Here is a 20230-nt window from a genome sequence, read left to right as displayed (position 1 = left end):
CGCATGTACAATCCGCATGCAAAATCCGCATGTACAATCCGCATGTACAATCCGCATGCACAATCCGCATGCACAATCCGCATGTACAATCTGCATGCACAATCCGCATGTACAATCCGCATGCACAATCCGCATGTACAATCCGCATGCACAATCTGCATGTACAATCCGCATGCGTTTTTTCTGTCAGGGAGATGCAGAAACGTTCAGGAAAAATCCGGAGCATTTCTGCATCGTGGGCACATAGCCTAATAATATTTATTGATGGGTACATTATATTTTTATTTTTGGTGGATTTTTTTTTATTTTTTTAAATATTTTTACAAAAAAATGTTTTGTTTTTTTTCATTTTCTAACACTTTTTTTACTTTTATACTTTGTCCCACTCTGGCACTTACACTTCTTTTATTCTGATCGCCTGTATAACATAGGGATGGAGCACCATCCCTGTGCTATACAGGATGACAGCGCTGCAGATGCAGAAGATACTTTGGTCATGCACTGCGCATGATCAAAGTATCTTCCTGCTGTCTGGTGACCCAGATGTTGTCATGACGACATTGCATCGTCATGGCAACATCCGGGAAGCCGCTGCAGACATCGCTGGAGGCCGGAGAGGAGGTGAATATTGCGATTACCTCCCCTTGCCCACGCAATGCTGCGATCGACTTCAGCTGACACCCGGCGGTGATCGCACCCGCACAGCCTTTGTGCGGGCAAAATCAACAGGGCATACTAATACGTACCTGGCTCTTAAAGACCAAGGCACAGGTACGTATTAGTACGTCTTGGTCTTTTAAGGGGTTAATCCCAGTTCTCTCCATATATACAATATAATCCCAGTTCTCTCCATATACAGTATCATCCCAGTTCTCTCCATATACAGTATCATCCCAGTTCTCTCCATATATACAATATCATCCCAGTTGTCTCCATATACAGTATAATCCCAGTTCTCTCCATATACAGTATAATCCCAGTTCTCTCCATATACAGTATAATCCCAGTTCTCCCCATATACAGTATAATCTCAGTTATTCCCTACACTTGGAGGCGCTGGGAGCAGCAGATTCAACTCCAAATGAAAACATCAACAAAATATCAATTTATAAAGTGATGAAGCAGGAATAATCGTGGGCTCAGATAACGGCCGCGTCTGCATTGTCACTTACAGATGTCTCACAGACTGCGGCCTTCACACCCAATAAGAACAATCCTGCTCTCTTCTGTCTGTAGAACGCTCCGCACTTCTCGTTAATCCGTGTGCTCTTTGGCATCTGTTACCGTCACCGCGTCTCTTTTCGGCGATGATACTTTACCAGGATTTCTTGCAGACAGTTGGGCTTCACGTAGGCGTCTTCTGATGGTTGCAGCCAATCATTTTCAGCACTTCTTTATAGGTTTTCCCCTCTGTAATCATCTTCTTAATTAAAGTTCTTTCTCCTTCAGGACAACGTCTGGAATGACCCATTTTACTCACTGAGCCAGGGCTAAAACCAGCAGGTCGCACATTTGCTGCCTCCTAATGTAATGCAGGTGTCAGAAATGCAACGCGCAGAGACACGAAGTGAGGGCAGTCAGAGATGTGTAAAAACAATATATATATATATACACTGTGTTCAGAATTATTAGGCAAGTTGTATTTTAGAGGATTATTTTTATTATTGATCAACAACTATGTTCTCAATCAACCGAAAAGACTCATAAATATCCAAGCTTAATATTTTTGGTAGTTGGAGTGGGATTTTTTAGATTTGGCTATCTTAGGAGGATATCTGTTTGTGCAGGTAACTATTACTGTGCAGAATTATTAGGCAACTTAATAGAAACCAAATATAATCCCATCTCACTTGTTTATTTTCACCAGGTAAACCAATATCAGTACACAAAATTTAGAAATAAACATTTCTGACATGCAAAAACAAAAACCCAAAAAATTAGTGATGAATGTAGCCACCTTTCGTTATGATGACACTCAGCAGCCTCCATCCATAGATTCTGTCAGTTGCTTGATCTGTTTTCGATCAACATTGCGTGCAGCAGCCACCACAGCCTCCCAGACAATGTTCCCAGAGGTGTACTGTTTTCCCTCCCTGTAGATCTCACCACAGCCTCCCAGACACTGCTCCGAGAGGTGTACTGTTTTCCCTCCCTGTAGATTTCACATTTTATGATGGACCACAGGTTCTCTATGGGGTTCAGATCAGGTGAACAAGGAGGCCATTTCATTATTTTTTCTTCTTTTAGACCTTTACTGGTCAGCCATGCTGTGGAGTAGTTGGATGCATGTGATGGAGCATTGTCCTGCATGAAAATCATGTTTTTCTTGAACGATACCGACGTCTTCCTGTACCACTGCTTGAAGAAGTTGTCTTCCAGAAACTGGCAGTAGGTCTGGGAGATGAGCTTCACTCCATCCTCAACCCGAAAAGGTCCCACAAGTTCATCTTTGATGATCCCAGCCCATACCAGTACCCCACCTCCACCTTGCTGGCGTCTGAGTCGGAGTGGAGCTCTCTGCCCTTTACTGATCCAGGCTCTGGCCCATCCATCTGGCCCATCAAGAGTCACGCTCATTTCATCAGTCCATAAAACCTTTGAAAAATCAGTCTTAAGATATTTCTTGGCCCATTCTTGACGTTTTATCTTATGTTTCTTGCTCATAGGTGGTGGTTTTTCAGCCTTCCTTACCTTGGCCATGTCCCTGAGTATCGCACACCTTGTGCTTTTTGATACTCCAGTAACGTTGCAGCTCTGAAATATGGTAAAACTGGTGGTGAATGGCATCTTGGCAGCTTCACGCTTGATTTTCCTCAATTCATGGGCAGTTATTTTGCGCCTTTTTTGGCCAACACGCTTCTTGCGACCCTGTTGGCTATTTGCCATGAAACGCTTGATAGTTCGGTGATCACGCTTCAAAAGTTTGGAAATTTCAAGACTGCTGCCTCCCTCTGCAAGACATCTCACAATTTTGGACTTTTCAGAGCCGTCATATCTCTCTTCTGACCCATTTTGCCAAAGGAAAGGAAGTTGCCTAATAATTAAGCCCACCTTATATAGGGTGTTGATGTCATTAGTCAACACCCCTCCTCATTACAGAGATGCATATCACCAGATTTACTTCATTGGTAGTTGGCTCTCAAGCCTATGCAGCTCGGAGGAGGACGACATGTATAAAAAGTATCATGTGATCAAAATACGCATTTGCCTAATAATTCTGCACACAGTGTATAACCAGGCTTTAAACAAGGGGTTAGTAACAAGAATGAACAGGTAATTTACAATAACAATGAACAATCTCCATCTCTAATGTGATGTGCCCCGGCGTCGGAGTCACCACGGCAGTTCTCTAACTCAGTGAATGGCCCTAGTGGGGGTCTCTGGTTATTCCCGCTCGGCCGCAAGTTTTTTTCTAACAAAGTCAATTAAATCCAGTTTGGCTTTTTCCACTTCGCCTGTCCCCCTCCCAACCAGCCATCCTGAACCCCCGGTACCGTGGATGATCATTGTATCGGCCCTGTTCAGCGATGCAGCTCCTCTGTTTCTGCTGGCATGATGTCACGCTGTCTCTGTATACTGGAGGTAGGGGGCCTAAGCTGACCCTAAGCTGGGGCCCTGACTAATCCCTCAACCTGGTGGTACTGTTAAAGGTACAGAGGTCCAGGCCGCCAGCGTAACCCCTACCTCCTGAGGATCCCTGCACCTAAGTAATCTAGTCCTGAGAAGGACCCCGATCACAACAAAAGGGGACAAGTAATAATATGCCCACACACAGTACTTAGACGAACGAGACAGTACAAGGGAAAAACCAAAACCACCTTGCATACAAAAACTACACAACTACAACAGAGGGAACACCAACGGGAAAGGAGATAAATGATAAAGCGAGGAAGGGAAAAAACTTTCCGAATACACTTATCTCTGAAACTCCAAATACCACGATCTGCTCTGTTAGTCTGCATGAAATGCTTTCACCGACACTTCCCTAACAGACCAGCAGGCATTTGAAGGAGTCTCACTACAGCAGCATTGATTGCAGCTGGGCGAGGCTGGACCTCGTCTAGCACAGAGAGAGAGAGAATTAACTCCCTCACTGCCGAAAAACACAAAGCACCAAAACGTCAGCTGCGAGAAGTCAGGCTGTGTAATCGTGACGATCTTTGTGGCGACACACCCGTGACACATGACTCCTCTGACGCAGTTCTCTCTTATCTCCTCTTTGCTCGGCCGTTGGAGGTGGTCTCTCGCGCCTTGGATAGCGGGGTCCGGACCTTGTCGGTTGACGGGCAATGTCGGGTACTCTGAAGTCACTCAGTACCACAAGCAGATCCCGGCTTTTAAAACAGGCTTTTCACTAATAGCTTTTATATGTCCTATGGATTGTTCGCATGGAACACATTGAGCAGTTACTCACCTTTTACTGCTCCGGCGATGTGTTAACGCAGCTGCTCCAGTGATTGTTTATGGCTTCAGCATTGATGTCTTGACTACGACAAATGGTTAAACCTTTTGGTTCAGCCCTCTGCAACAGTTCCGGTTCCTCATGTTGCCTCTTGGGAACATGAATTGCCCATCCTTACCATACATAAAAGGGGACCAGGATACCGCAACAGATCATCCAGGCTTGTTTCTCCTCAACAGCACTAGTGATATGGACACCACACCAGATCATCCAGGCTTGTTAGTCCTCATCAGCGCTAGTGATATGGAGACCATGCCAGATCATCCAGGCTTGTTAGTCCTCATCAGCGATAGTGATATGAACACCACACCAGATCATCCAGGCTTGTAAGTCCTCATCAGCGATAGTGATATGAACACCACACCAGATCATCCAGGCTTGTTACTCCTCATCAGCACTAGTGATATGGACACCACACCAGATCATCCAGGCTTGTAAGTCCTCATCAGCACTAGTGATATGGACACCACACCAGATCATCCAGGCTTGTTAGTCTTCATCAGCACTAGTGATATGGACACCACACCAGATCATCCAGGCTTGTTACACCTCATCAGCACTAGTGATATGGACACCACACCAGATCATCCAGGCTTGTAAGTCCTCATCAGCGATAGTGATATGGACACCATACCTGATCATCCAGGCTTGTTACTCCTCAACAGCACTAGTGATATGGACACCACACCAGAACATCCAGGCTTGTTAGTCCTCATCAGCGCTAGTGATATGGAGACCATACCAGATCATCCAGGCTTGTTAGTCCTCATCAGCGCTAGTGATATGGACACCACACCAGATCATCCAGGCTTGTTAGTCCTCATCAACGATAGTGATATGGACACCACACCAGATCATCCAGGCTTGTTACTTCTCAACAGCACTAGTGATATGGACACCACACCAGATCATCCAGGCTTGTTAGTCCTCATCAGCGATAGTGATACGGACACCACACCAGATCATCCAGGCTTGTAAGTCCTCATCAGCGATAGTGATATGAACACCACACCAGATCATCCAGGCTTGTAAGTCCTCATCAGCGATAGTGATATGAACACCACACCAGATCATCCAGGCTTGTAAGTCTTCATCAGCGATAGTGATATGAACACCACACCAGATCATCCAGGCTTGTAAGTCCTCATCAGCGATAGTGATATGAACACCACACCAGATCATCAAGGCTTCTTACTCCTCATCAGCACTAGTGATATGGACACCACACCAGATCATCCAGGCTTGCAAGTCCTCATCAGCACTAGTGATATGGACACCACACCAGATCATCCAGGCTTGTTAGTCTTCATCAGCGATAGTGATATGAACACCACACCAGATCATCCAGGCTTGTTACTCCTAATCAGCACTAGTGATATGGACACCATACCAAATCATCCAGGCTTGTTAGTCCTCATCAGCGATAGTGATATGAACACCACACCACATCATCCAGGCTTGTTAGTCTTCATCAGCGATAGTGATATGGACACCACACCAGATCATCCAGGCTTGTTACTCCTAATCAGCACTAGTGATATGGACACCATACCAGATCATCCAGGCTTGTTAGTCCTCATCAGCGATAGTGATATGAACACCACACCACATCATCCAGGCTTGTTAGTCCTCATCAGCGCTAGTGATATGAACACCACACCAGATCATCCAGGCTGGTTACTCCTCATCAGCACTAGTGATATGGACACCACACCAGATCATCCAGGCTTGTAAGTCCTCATCAGCGCTAGTGATATGGACACCATACCAGATCATCCAGGCTTGTTAGTCTTCATCAGCGCTAGTGATATGGACACCACACCAGATCATCCAGGCTTGTTAGTCCTCATCAGCGATAGTGATATGGACACCACACCAGATCATCCTGGCTTGTAAGTCCTCATCAGCGATAATGATATGAACACCACACCAGATCATCCAGGCTTGTTAATTCCTAATCAGCACTAGTGATATGGACACCACACCAGATCATCCAGGCTTGTAAGTCCTCATCAGCGCTAGTGATATGGACACCATACCAGATCATCCAGGCTTGTTAGTCTTCATCAGCGCTAGTGATATGGACACCACACCAGATCATCCAGGCTTGTTAGTCCTCATCAGCGATAGTGATATGGACACCACACCAGATCATCCTGGCTTGTAAGTCCTCATCAGCGATAATGATATGAACACCACACCAGATCATCCAGGCTTGTTAATTCCTAATCAGCACTAGTGATATGGACACCACACCAGATCATCCAGGCTTGTAAGTCCTCATCAGCACTAGTGATATGGACACCATATCAGATCATCCAGGCTTGTTAGTCCTCATCAGCGCTAGTGATATGAACACCACACCAGATCATCCAGGCTTGTTAGTCTTCATCAGCGCTAGTGATATGGACACCACACCAGATCATCCAGGCTTGTTAGTCCTCATCAGCGATAGTGATATGGACACCACACCAGATCATCCAGGCTTGTAAGTCCTCATCAGCACTAGTGATATGGACACCACACCAGATCATCCAGGCTGGTTAGTCCTCATCAGCACTAGCGATATGGATACCACACCAGATCATCCAGGCTGGTTGGTCCTCATCAGCACTAGTGATATGGATACCACACCAGATCATCCAGGCTTGTAAGTCCTCATCAGCACTAGTGATATGGATACCACATCAGATCATCCAGGCTGGTTAGTCCTCATCAGCACTAGTGATATGGACACCACACCAGATCATCCAGGCTTGTTAGTCCTCATCAGCGCTAGTGATATGAACACCACACCAGATCATCCAGGCTTGTTAGTCTTCATCAGCGCTAGTGATATGCACACCACACCAGATCATCCAGGCTTGTAAGCCCTCATCAGCACTAGTGATATGGACACCACACCAGATCATCCAGGCTGGTTACTCCTCATCAGCACTAGCGATATGGATACCACACCAGATCATCCAGGCTGGTTGGTCCTCATCAGCACTAGTGATATGGATACCACACCAGATCATCCAGGCTTGTAAGAACTCATCAGCACTAGTGATATGGATACCACACCAGATCACCCAGGATTGTTAGTCCTCATCAGCACTAGTGATATGGACACCACACCAGATCATCCAGGCTTGTAAGTCATCATCAGCACTAGTGATATGGATACCACACCAGATCATCCAGGCTTGTAAGTCCTCATCAGCACTAGTGATATCAACACCACACCAGATCATCCAGGCTTGTTAGTCTTCATCAGCGCTTGTGATATGGACACCACACCAGATCATCCAGGCTTGTTAGTCCTCATCAACGATAGTGATATGGACACCACACCAGATCATCCAGGCTTGTTTGTCCTCATCAGCGCTAGTGATATGGACACCACACCGGATCATCCAGGCTTGTAAGTCCTCATCAGCAATAGTGATATGGACACCACACCAGATCATCCAGGCTTGTTAGTCCTCATCAGCGATAGTGATATGGACACCACACCAGATCATCCAGGCTTGTTAGTCTTCATCAGCGTTAGTGATATGGACACCACACCAGATCATCCAGGCTGGTTAGTCCTCATCAGCGCTAGTGATATGAACACCACACCAGATCATCCAGGCTTGTTAGTCTTCATCAGCGCTAGTGATATGGACACCACACCAGATCATCCAAGCTTGTTAGTCCTCATCAGCGATAGTGATATGGACACCACACCAGATCAACCAGGCTTGTTAGTCCTCATCTGCGATAGTGATATGGACACCACATCAGATCATCCAGGCTGGTTAGTCCTCTTCAGCGATAGTGATATGGACACCACAGCAGATCATCCAGGCTTGTTAGTCTTCATAAGCGCTAGTGATATGGACACCACACCAGATCATCCAGGCTTGTTAGTCCTTATCAGCGATAGTGATATGGACACCACACCAGATCATCCAGGCTTGTTAGTCTTCATAAGCGCTAGTGATATGAACACCACACCAGATCATCCATGCTTGTAAGTCCTCATCAGCGATAGTGATATGGACATCACACCAGATCATCCAGGCTGGTTAGTCCTTATCAGCGATAGTAATATGGACACCACACCAGATCATCCAGGCTTGTTAGTCCTCATCAGCACTAGTGATATGGACACCACACCAGATCATCCAGGCTTGTTACTCCTCATCAGCACTAGTGATATGGACACCACACCAGATCATCCAGGCTTGTTAGTCTTCATCAGCACTAGTGATATGGACACCACACCAGATCATCCAGGCTTGTTAGTCCTCATCAGCGATAGTGATATGAACACCACACCAGATCATCCAGGCTTGTTACTCCTCATCAGCACTAGTGATATGGACACCACACCAGATCATCCAGGCTTGTAAGTCCTCATCAGCACTAGTGATATGGACACCACACCAGATCATCCAGGCTTGTTAGTCCTCATCAGCGATAGTGATATGGACACCATACCAGATCATCCAGGCTTGTTACTCCTCAACAGCACTAGTGATATGGACACCACACCAGATCATCCAGGCTTGTTAGTCCTCATCAGCGCTAGTGATATGGAGACCATACCAGATCATCCAGGCTTGTTAGTCCTCATCAGCGCTAGTGATATGGACACCACACCAGATCATCCTGGCTTGTTAGTCCTCATCAACGATAGTGATATGGACACCACACCAGATCATCCAGGCTTGTAAGTCCTCATCAGCACTAGTGATATGGATACCACACCAGATCATCCAGGCTTGTAAGTCCTCATCAGCACTAGTGATATGGATACCACACCAGATCATCCAGGCTGGTTAGTCCTCATCAGCACTAGTGATATGGACACCACACCAGATCATCCAGGCTTGTTACTCCTCAACAGCACTAGTGATATGGACACCACACCAGATCATCCAGGCTTGTAAGTCCTCATCAGCACTAGTGATATGGACACCACACCAGATCATCCAGGCTTGTTAGTCTTCATCAGCGATAGTAATATGGACACCACACCAGATCATCCAGGCTTGTAAGTCCTCATCAGCACTAGTGATATGGACACCACACCAGATCATCCAGGTTTGTTAGTCCTCATCAGCGATAGTGATATGGACACCATACCAGATCATCCAGGCTTGTTAGTCCTCATCAGAGATAGTGATATGAACACCACACCAGATCATCCAGGCTTGTTAGTCTTCATCAGCGCTAGTGATATGGACACCACACCAGATCATCCAGGCTTGTAAGTCCTCATCAGCACTAGTGATATGGACACCACCCCAGATCATCCAGGCTGGTTGGTCCTCATCAGCACTAGTGATATGGATACCACACCAGATCAACCAGGCTTGTTAGTCTTCATCAGCGTTAGTGATATGGACACCACACCAGATCATCCAGGCTGGTTAATCCTCATCAGCGCTAGTGATATGGACACCATACCAGATCATCCAGGCTTGTTAGTCTTCATCAGCGCTAGTGATATGGACACCACACCAGATCATCCAGGCTTGTTAGTCCTCATCTGCGATAGTGATATGGACACCACACCAGATCATCCAGGCTTGTTAGTACTCATCAGCGATAGTGATATGAACACCACACCACATCATCCAGGCTTGTTAGTCTTCATCAGTGCTAGTGATATGGACACCACACCAGATCATCCTGGCTTGTAAGTCCTCATCAGCAATAGTGATTTGGACACCACACCAGATCATCCAGGCTTGTTACTCCTCATCAGCGATAGTGATATGGACACCACACCAAATCATCCAGGCTTGTTAGTCTTCATCAGCGCTAGTGATATGGACACCACACCAGATCATCCAGGTTTGTTAGTCCTCATCAGCGATAGTGATATGGACACCACACCAGATCATCCTGGCTTGTAAGTCCTCATCAGCAATAGTGATATGGACACCACACCAGATCATCCAGGCTGGTTAGTCCTCATCAGCACTAGCGATATGGATACCACACCAGATCATCCAGGCTGGTTGGTCCTCATCAGCACTAGTGATATGGATACCACACCAGATCATCCAGGCTTGTAAGTCCTCATCAGCACTAGTGATATGGATACCACACCAGATCATCCAGGCTGGTTAGTCCTCATCAGCACTAGTGATATGGACACCACACCAGATCATCCAGGCTTGTTAGTCCTCATCAGCGCTAGTGATATGAACACCACACCAGATCATCCAGGCTTGTTAGTCTTCATCAGCGCTAGTGATATGGACACCACACCAGATCATCCAGGCTTGTAAGTCCTCATCAGCACTAGTGATATGGACACCACACCAGATCATCCAGGCTGGTTAGTCCTCATCAGCACTAGCGATATGGATACCACACCAGATCATCCAGGCAGGTTGGTCCTCATTAGCACTAGTGACATGGATGCCACACCAGATCATCCAGGCTTGTAAGTCCTCATCAGCACTAGTGATATGGATACCACACCAGATCATCCAGGATTGTTAGTCCTCATCAGCACTAGTGATATGGACACCACACCAGATCATCCAGGCTTGTAAGTCCTCTTCAGCACTAGTGATATGGATACCACACCAGATCATCCAGGCTTGTAAGTCCTCATCAGCACTAGTGATATGAACACCACACCAGATCATCCAGGCTTGTTAGTCTTCATCAACACTAGTGATATGGACACCACACCAGATCATCCAGGCTTGTTAGTCCTCATCAGCGATAGTGATATGAACACCACACCACATCATCCAGGCTTGTTAGTCCTCATCAGCGCTAGTGATATGAACACCACACCAGATCATCCAGGCTTGTTACTCCTCATCAGCACTAGTGATATGGACACCACACCAGATCATCCAGGCTTGTAAGTCCTCATCAGCGATAGTGATATGGACACCACACCAAATCATCCAGGCTTGTTAGTCTTCATCAGCGCTAGTGATATGGACACCACACCAGATCATCCAGGTTTGTTAGTCCTCATCAGCGATAGTGATATGGACACCACACCAGATCATCCTGGCTTGTAAGTCCTCATCAGAGATAGTGATATGAACACCACACCAGATCATCCAGACTTGTTACTCCTAATCAGCACTAGTGATATGGACACCACACCAGGTCATCCAGGCTTGTTAGTCTTCATCAGCGCTAGTGATATGGACACCATATCAGATCATCCAGGCTTGTTAGTCCTCATCAGCACTAGTGATATGGACACCATACCAGATCATCCAGGCTTGTAAGTCCTCATCAGCACTAGTGATATGGACACCATATCAGATCATCCAGGCTTGTTAGTCCTCATCAGCGATAGTGATATGAACACCACACCTGATCATCCAGGCTTGTTAGTCTTCATCAGCGCTAGTGATATGGACACCACACCAGATCATCCAGGCTTGTTAGTCCTCATCAGCGATAGTGATATGGACACCACACCAGATCATCCAGGCTTGTAAGTCCTCATCAGCAATAGTGATATGGACACCACACCAGATCATCCAGGCTGGTTAGTCCTCATCAGCACTAGCGATATGGATACCACACCAGATCATCCAGGCTGGTTGGTCCTCATCAGCACTAGTGATATGGATACCACACCAGATCATCCAGGCTTGTAAGTCCTCATCAGCACTAGTGATATGGATACCACACCAGATCATCCAGGCTGGTTAGTCCTCATCAGCACTAGTGATATGGACACCACACCAGATCATCCAGGCTTGTTAGTCCTCATCAGCGCTAGTGATATGAACACCACACCAGATCATCCAGGCTTGTTAGTCTTCATCAGCGCTAGTGATATGGACACCACACCAGATCATCCAGGCTTGTAAGTCCTCATCAGCACTAGTGATATGGACACCACACCAGATCATCCAGGCTGGTTAGTCCTCATCAGCACTAGCGATATGGATACCACACCAGATCATCCAGGCAGGTTGGTCCTCATTAGCACTAGTGACATGGATGCCACACCAGATCATCCAGGCTTGTAAGTCCTCATCAGCACTAGTGATATGGATACCACACCAGATCATCCAGTATTGTTAGTCCTCATCAGCACTAGTGATATGGACACCACAGCAGATCATCCAGGCTTGTAAGTCCTCATCAGCACTAGTGATATGGATACCACACCAGATCATCCAGGCTTGTAAGTCCTCATCAGCACTAGTGATATGAACACCACACCAGATCATCCAGGCTTGTTAGTCTTCATCAGCGCTTGTGATATGGACACCACACCAGATCATCCAGGCTTGTTAGTCCTCATCAGCGATAGTGATATGGACATCACACCAGATCATCCAGGCTTGTAAGTCCTCATCAGCAATAGTGATATGGACACCACACCAGATCATCCAGGCTTGTTAGTCTTCATCAACACTAGTGATATGGACACCACACCAGATCATCCAGGCTTGTTAGTCCTCATCAGCGATAGTGATATGGACACCACACCAGATCATCCAGGCTTGTTAGTCTTCATCAGCGTTAGTGATATGGACACCTCACCAGATCATCCAGGTTGGTTAGTCCTCATCAGCGCTAGTGATATGAACACCACACCAGATCATCCAGGCTTGTTAGTCTTCATCAGCGCTAGTGATATGGACACCACACCAGATCATCCAGGCTTGTTAGTCCTCATCAGCGATAGTGATATGGACACCACACCAGATCAACCAGGCTTGTTAGTCCTCATCAGCGATAGTGATATGGACACCACACCAGATCAACCAGGCTTGTTAGTCCTCATCAGCGATAGTGATATGGACACCACATCAGATCATCCAGGCTGGTTAGTCCTCATCAGCGATAGTGATATGGACACCACACCAGATCATCCAGGCTTGTTAGTCTTCATCAGCGCTAGTGATATGGACACCACACCAGATCATCCAGGCTTGTTAGTCCTCATCAGCGATAGTGATATGGACACCACACCAGATCAACCAGGCTTGTTAGTCCTCATCAGCGATAGTGATATGGACACCACATCAGATCATCCAGGCTGGTTAGTCCTCATCAGCGATAGTGATACGGACACACACCAGATCATCCAGGCTTATTAGTCTTCATAAGCGCTAGTGATATGGACACCACACCAGATCATCCAGGCTTGTTAGTCCTCATCAGCGATAGTGATATGGACACCACACCAGATCATCCAGGCTTGTTAGTCCTCATCAGCCCTAGTGATATGGACACCACACCAGATCATCCAGGCTTGTTAGTCCTCATCAGCACTAGTGATATGGACACCATATCAGATCATCCAGGCTTGTTAGTCCTCATCAGCGCTAGTGATATGGACACCATACCAGATCATCGAGGCTGGTTAGTCCTCATCAGCGCTAGTGATATGGACACCACACCAGATCATCGAGGCTGGTTAGTCCTCATCAGCGCTAGTGATATGGACACCACAACAGATCATCCAGGCCTGTTAGTCCTCATCAGCGCTAGTGATATGGACACCACACCAGATCATCCAGGCTTGTTAGTCCTCATCAGCGATAGTGATATGGACACCACACCAGATCATCCAGGCTTGTTAGTCCTCATCAGCGCTAGTGATATGGACACCACACCAGATCATCCAGGCTTGTTAGTCCTCATCAGCGCTAGTGATATGGACACCACACCAGATCATCCAGGCTTGTTAGTCCTCATCAGCGCTAGTGATATGGACACCACACCAGATCATCCAGGCTTGTTAGTCCTCATCAGCAATAGTGATATGGACACCACACCAGATCATCCAGGCTTGTTAGTCCTCATCAGCGCTAGTGATATGGACACCACACCAGATCATCCAGGCTTGTTAGTCCTCATCAGCGCTAGTGATATGGACACCACACCAGATCATCCAGGCTTGTTAGTCCTCATCAGCGATAGTGATATGGACACCACACCAGATCATCCCGGCTTGTAAGTCCTCATCACCGCTAGTGATATGGACACCATACCAGATCATCCAGGCTTGTTAGTCCTCATCAGCACTAGTGATATGGATACCACACCAGATCATCCAGGCTTGTTAGTCTTCATAAGCGATAGTGATATGGACACCACACCAGATCATCCAGGCTTGTTAGTCCTCATCAGGGCTAGTGATATGGACACCACACCAGATCATCCAGGCTTGTTAGTGTTCATCAGCGCTAGTGATATGGACACCACACCAGATCATCCAGGCTTTTTAGTCTTCATCAGCGCTAGTGATATGGACACCACACCAAATCATCCAGGCTTGTTAGTCTTCATCAGCGATAGTGATATGGACACAACACCAGATCATCCAGGCTTGTTAGTCCCCATCAGGGCTAGTGATATGGACACCACACCAGATCATCCAGGCTTGTTAGTCCTCATCAGGGCTAGTGATGTGGACACCACACCAGATCATCCAGGCTTTTTAGTCTTCATCAGCGATAGTGATATGGACACCACACCAGATCATCCTGGCTTGTTACTCCTCATCAGGGCTAGTGATATGAACACCACACCAAATCATCCAAGTTTGTTAGTCTTCATCAGCGATAGTGATATGGACACCACACCAGATCATCCAGGCTTGTTAGTCTTCATCAGCGATAGTGATATGGACACCACACCAGATCATCCAGGCTTGTTAGTCCTCATCAGCGATAGTGATATGGACACCACACCAGATCATCCAGGCTTGTTAGTCCTCATCAGCACTAGTGATATGGACACCACACCAGATCATCCAGGCTTGTTAGTCTTCATAGTTACATAGTTTCTTTCTATAGTTACTGTAAAGATCTGAGGTGGTGGGTTATAATAATCACTTCGGCAAGTTAACGATGCAGCAATATTTTATTCCTTAATTCCAAGGTTTTACAACAACTCCAGGTCAATGGAGAAAATACATTGCCCCCAGTCCATAAGATCCCCTCCCCGGGAAAGTAGTTCTACTGCCCCAGTACCAGGCGATACTCACGGTCTCCCAACTTTTGGTTGGCCCACCGATTTCGTATCTCCAGCCAATATAGTCTGTAGTCACAGTCCACGCTCCTTCAGACGACAGATTAAACATAAAGCACATGTATCCAGTAGCAATCGTTTAAGAAAGTTCATCAAATCCAGATGACAGATCCCACAACTGTAGCAGTTGTGTCCGGCCTGGCTGTGTGTTTTGGGTCATTGTCATGCTGGATGAGCCAGTCACGACCCATATTTAATGCTCTTACTGAGGGAAGGAGGTTGTTGGCCAAAATCTTGTGATACGTGACCCCATCCATCTTCCCTTCAATACGGTGCTGTCGTTCTGTTTAGAGATGAGCGAATCTTTCAAGGATTCAACGAATTTCCCAATGTTCGTCGAACAGTTTGTAGAACACTTCGTCGAACATATCCGAATCCCATTGGATTCAATATGAGGCAAAACCAAATGCATACACAACAACTTTAAAGGGGCCCAATAGCTGCCAAAACAGCTTAAATTAGGGGCACACACCAGAATAAGGAAAAAAAACAACACACCTAAAAAAAAAACCACACTCAAAAAAACCCACTTGTCAGTTTCTTTTTCACTTTTTTATGCACGGCCGGTGATAATGTCACGCAATATGAAGGAAGGAATAAGTGTACAACGACGGGAAGAGGGCGAAGAGAGACCAACAACTAGTGAACGGGGGAGTGGGGACCCCTAGGCAGATCTAATATCACACTGCCCCCCTGTCATCCCTATATAGATTCCACACCTATCGCCGAGCAGGAACCTAATCCCTGAATGTCCCTAGATCTTGGCCCTAGATAGGGAGGGGACGAGGTGAGCACTAGTCAGGCCCCACTACAAACTAAAGACAACAAGGTAAACAAACAAAAGGGATACACTTAGCTTGAGCAGACACCAGAGACATAACGCCAACTGTCCTCCAAGGGCACCAAAGACGAGTCTAGCTGACTGCCAGTACTCCAAGTCTGCACAGTGGTACATAGAACTATTAATGGCGACTCTCTGGAGAAACTGATAGTTTTTAGCTACCAAGCAAGGGTGTGTCAATCAACAGCAGAAGGTGGAAGTCGCTGCTGGGTCCTAAAAGGAGAAGGATATAACAATACTACAGAGATGAGAGGATCACGAAGGCGTCTGCTGTGCTAAGTGCAATGACCTTCTATAGCGGGATCTAGAGCGACTGTCTGTCACACCTGACACAACCGTGACATCAGGAGCCTACTTCGTCCGGCCCCGGATCAATTGAAAAATTTTTTTGTCATCGGTGCAGATGCTTTCCTCCTCTTGACTCTGTGAAGCTTTGGATCAGACCTCTGATGCCCATGGCATAGAATGTGTGAACAGCTCTGCAGACTCACCCATCTGTGGTTCCCTATAGTCAGTTGGGTGATTGGAGAGTTTTGTTGTGGGGGGAAACAAGGGCAATTGGGCTGCCACCTCTGAAGATTGTACTGTGTGTGATGTTGAGGTGGAGGAAGAGGAGAGGCCACTTGATGAAGCGCTTGCCATCCACTGGAGCACATCCTCTTCCTGGCCCTCATCTATAAGGTGTACCGCTGTGCGGCTGCTAAAGAAAGGGAGTGGAGTAGCCCGTCCAGTAACAGAAGTTGTCAGTTGTCTTTGAATAGGAATGACAGTGTTTGTTCACTAGAACTTTCACTAACATTACCACCTACCCCATGTTCACCTTGAACACCAAGCTTATTTCCCCTTCCACCATGACCTTGCTTTTTCCCACTGATGTTGGATGTACCCTTCCCATATTTTAACCAGCTGTTTAACAAACCTATGCCCAGACCTGTCTGCCACCTGTCACTAAATTACCAATCAGTATTTATTTGTTCATATAGTGTGGCTGGAGCACACTATTAGCAACAAAAATTTAGATTTTGTACTGTGTTACCCTGGATAGAGCAGAATCTCAGCGCAAAACAATTACAAGCTCAGATGTGGCCTGCTTTATGTAGCACTTTTAGTAACAGGAAAAAAATTGCGTTTCAAAGATGTACTCCTGCATGGAGCACAATATCAGCACAACAGAGATCTGGTGGCCTGGTGCCTCTGTCTGGACCACACTATTATCAAAAACTATTGATCTACTTGAAGCCACTTACAAGCAAGCGCCTAGCTAACTAACTATCTCACTCTCTCAGTATCCAGGAGCAGGAACATTCTCTCTGCGCTGTTACCCAGTCAAAATGGCACCAAAACAACATGTCCACTCTTTACATGGAGAGGGACATGTGATTTCAGCAGTCAATAACAGAAGTCCTTGTCTGGACGTTGTGGATGGTTCCTGCGCCCTGATTGGCTTGCCGGAATAAGCACACATTAAGTTAAGAAAACAAAAATTATGAATACACAGTTCAGCGCTCCTCCGACCTCTCCCCAAGCCCTCCCCTCATCAAACATGTCCCCCCCGCTCATCATACAGCACCACTATCCTAGCCAAAGTCCTAAAAAATACACTAGTGGAAACAAGATCAGGTGTTCGATCACGAATCCGAATGTTCAATGCTCGTGCCGAATTTGAAATTACCGAATGTTTTTCAAACAGGTTCGTTCATCTCTAGTCCTGTCCCCTTTGCAGAAAAGCACCCCCAAAGTAGGATGTTTCCCCCACCATGCGTCACAGTTGGGACGGTGTTCTTGGGGTTGTACTCATCCTTCTTCCTCCAAACACGGCAAGTGGAGTTGATACCAAAAAGTTCTATTTTGGTCTCATCTGACAACTTTATCTTCTCCATTGCCTCCTCTGGATCATCCAGATGGTCATTGGTGAACTTCAAATGGGCCTGGACATGTTCCGACGTGAACAGGGGGACCTTGCGTGGCCTGCAGGATTTTAATCCATGATGGCGTAGTGTGTTACTAATGGTAATGTTTGAGACTGTGATCCGAGCTCTCTTCAGGTGATAGCCCAGAACTACCCAGGAGGACCTGGTCAGATTCCTGACCTTTCTCAGAATCATCCTTAACCCACAAGGCGAGATCTTGCATGGAGCCCCGGAACGAGGAAGATTGACAGTCATCTTGTGTTTCTTCCATTTTCTAATAATTGTGCCAACAGTTATTCCATTCTCACCAAGCTGCTTGCCTAGTGTCCTGTAGCCCATCCCAGCCTTGTGCGGGCCTACAATTTTGTCCCTGTTGTCCTTAGACAGGTCTTTGGTCTTGGCCATGGTGGAAAGGTTCAAGTGTGATTGATTGAACTCGTTACTTGTATAAAAGACACCTGTCCATACACTCAAAAAGGTGCAATTAATACAGGTAATGAGTGCAGAGTAGGAGGAGTACACACACACACACACACACACATATACACATTTGTATATACTGTATATAAATAAATATATAATCTATCACCCATCCTTGTATATGTCCCCCGTTATGCCGCTGTTCTTTAATGCATAGGGAAAAAAAAAAAAAAAGAACAACACTCACCTCCCATCCATCCCTGACATGTAGCGTCCTCTTCTGAAGCCGGCAGCTGACTTCATCATTCAAACGATGAAAGCACATAACGTCACCGCCATGCGTCCCCAGTCACGTGCGCGCCGACGTCAGCTGTTGGCCTCTGATTGGCTGGCATCGCGTATTGCCGAGCATAGACCCGATAGGTCTCGCGCCACAATACACTTCAGCTGAATGTGATTCTGAGGACGCAGATCAAGTTGAAGTTTGTGCTGGTGTTGGCGGGCTTCCCACCCACACCAGCCTCGTCGCGACGACAGCGGTTGTTACGCCTCTGGAGACTAATTAAAAAACGCCAACTCAGCCTCAATGACATAATGCTAATAACAGTTGCATCACCTACTTTTATAAATGCTCTCTGTGTAAGGTGTACAGTTTTAGGATTTCTTGGCTTAGTTTCTTAGCATAGTGACATGTGACATATGTTTTTTCAGATATGCCTCGTTCTTGCATTAACAAGGCGGATAGTTATTGCTACATAGGCAGTGAAGTCACTTTTGCGTCAAAAAGGCAAAATTGACTACCATGATAAGGAAAGCCTACAACCTGTAATTTGGCTGCAGAATAGGAGATCAGGACAAGAGTTGGGCTCCACAAACATGCTGCAATAGATGAACGTCACACCTTACCCAGTGGTTGCACAGGAAGAGGCAATTATGCCTTTTGCATTCCCAATGATCTGGAGAGAGCCAGTTGATCACACTACCAATTACTATTTCTGCATGGTGCCCCTCATTAGGAAAGGAGTTTCACAGAAGAAGAAGTGAATTTTATAGTATCCAAACCTTCCATCTATGTAGCATCGGCGTCTCTGCCTCCTGCTAGGCAGAGACGCCGTCCCTCTCACCTTCCTGTTCAGCGCACGGCGTCCTCCAGCGCTCCTTCCCTCGATGCTGCCGGCGCGCGCTCCTTCCCGGGCACTGTGCTTAGGGCGCGCGCGCTCCCCCTCTCTTAAAGGGACCGCGCGCGCCGTCCTAAGGAGTCCCCGGCCAATTGCCGGAGGACTTCCCATATACACTGTGTTCCAAATTATTGTGCAAATAATCTTTTCTCAGATTTTCCCACATTACCTATATGAATTGCAGTCATTGTCATTTTCCAGTCTAATAACTATTCGAGGACAATTGAAAGGTTTTTGTATAAACTGCCGATGATAACAGGAGATTTATAAAAAAATAAAAAACTCAAACTGCCCTCAAAATGCATGTTCCAAATTATTCTGCACAGCAGAGTTTTCAACCTTTTCATTTTAATAAAGGACAAAAAAATGGTCATTTGTGAAATTCTAAGTATTAGCCGGT

General features: G+C 46.4%; 1 protein-coding gene across 1 annotated transcript in view; it reads right to left on the bottom strand.

Annotated features, from left to right (window-relative positions):
* OTOG (otogelin) overlaps window positions 1-1471 on the bottom strand; it is a 650929-nt gene extending 649458 nt beyond the window's left edge. Inside the window, exon 1 of the mRNA XM_073657941.1 lies at window positions 1350-1471. Coding sequence (XP_073514042.1) covers window positions 1350-1471 — 122 coding nt within the window. The remainder of the gene's footprint in view (window positions 1-1349) is intronic.
* Window positions 1472-20230: the final 18759 nt, after the last annotated feature.

Source organism: Phyllobates terribilis, unplaced genomic scaffold (genome assembly GCF_046119375.1).
Source record: "Phyllobates terribilis strain yellow unplaced genomic scaffold, ASM4611937v1 Scaffold_13__5_contigs__length_258822181, whole genome shotgun sequence".
In the NCBI taxonomy this organism is placed as follows: Eukaryota; Metazoa; Chordata; class Amphibia; order Anura; family Dendrobatidae; genus Phyllobates; species Phyllobates terribilis.
The sequence above is the reverse complement of the archived record's forward strand: the minus strand, read 5'-3'. Positions and strand labels throughout refer to the sequence as shown.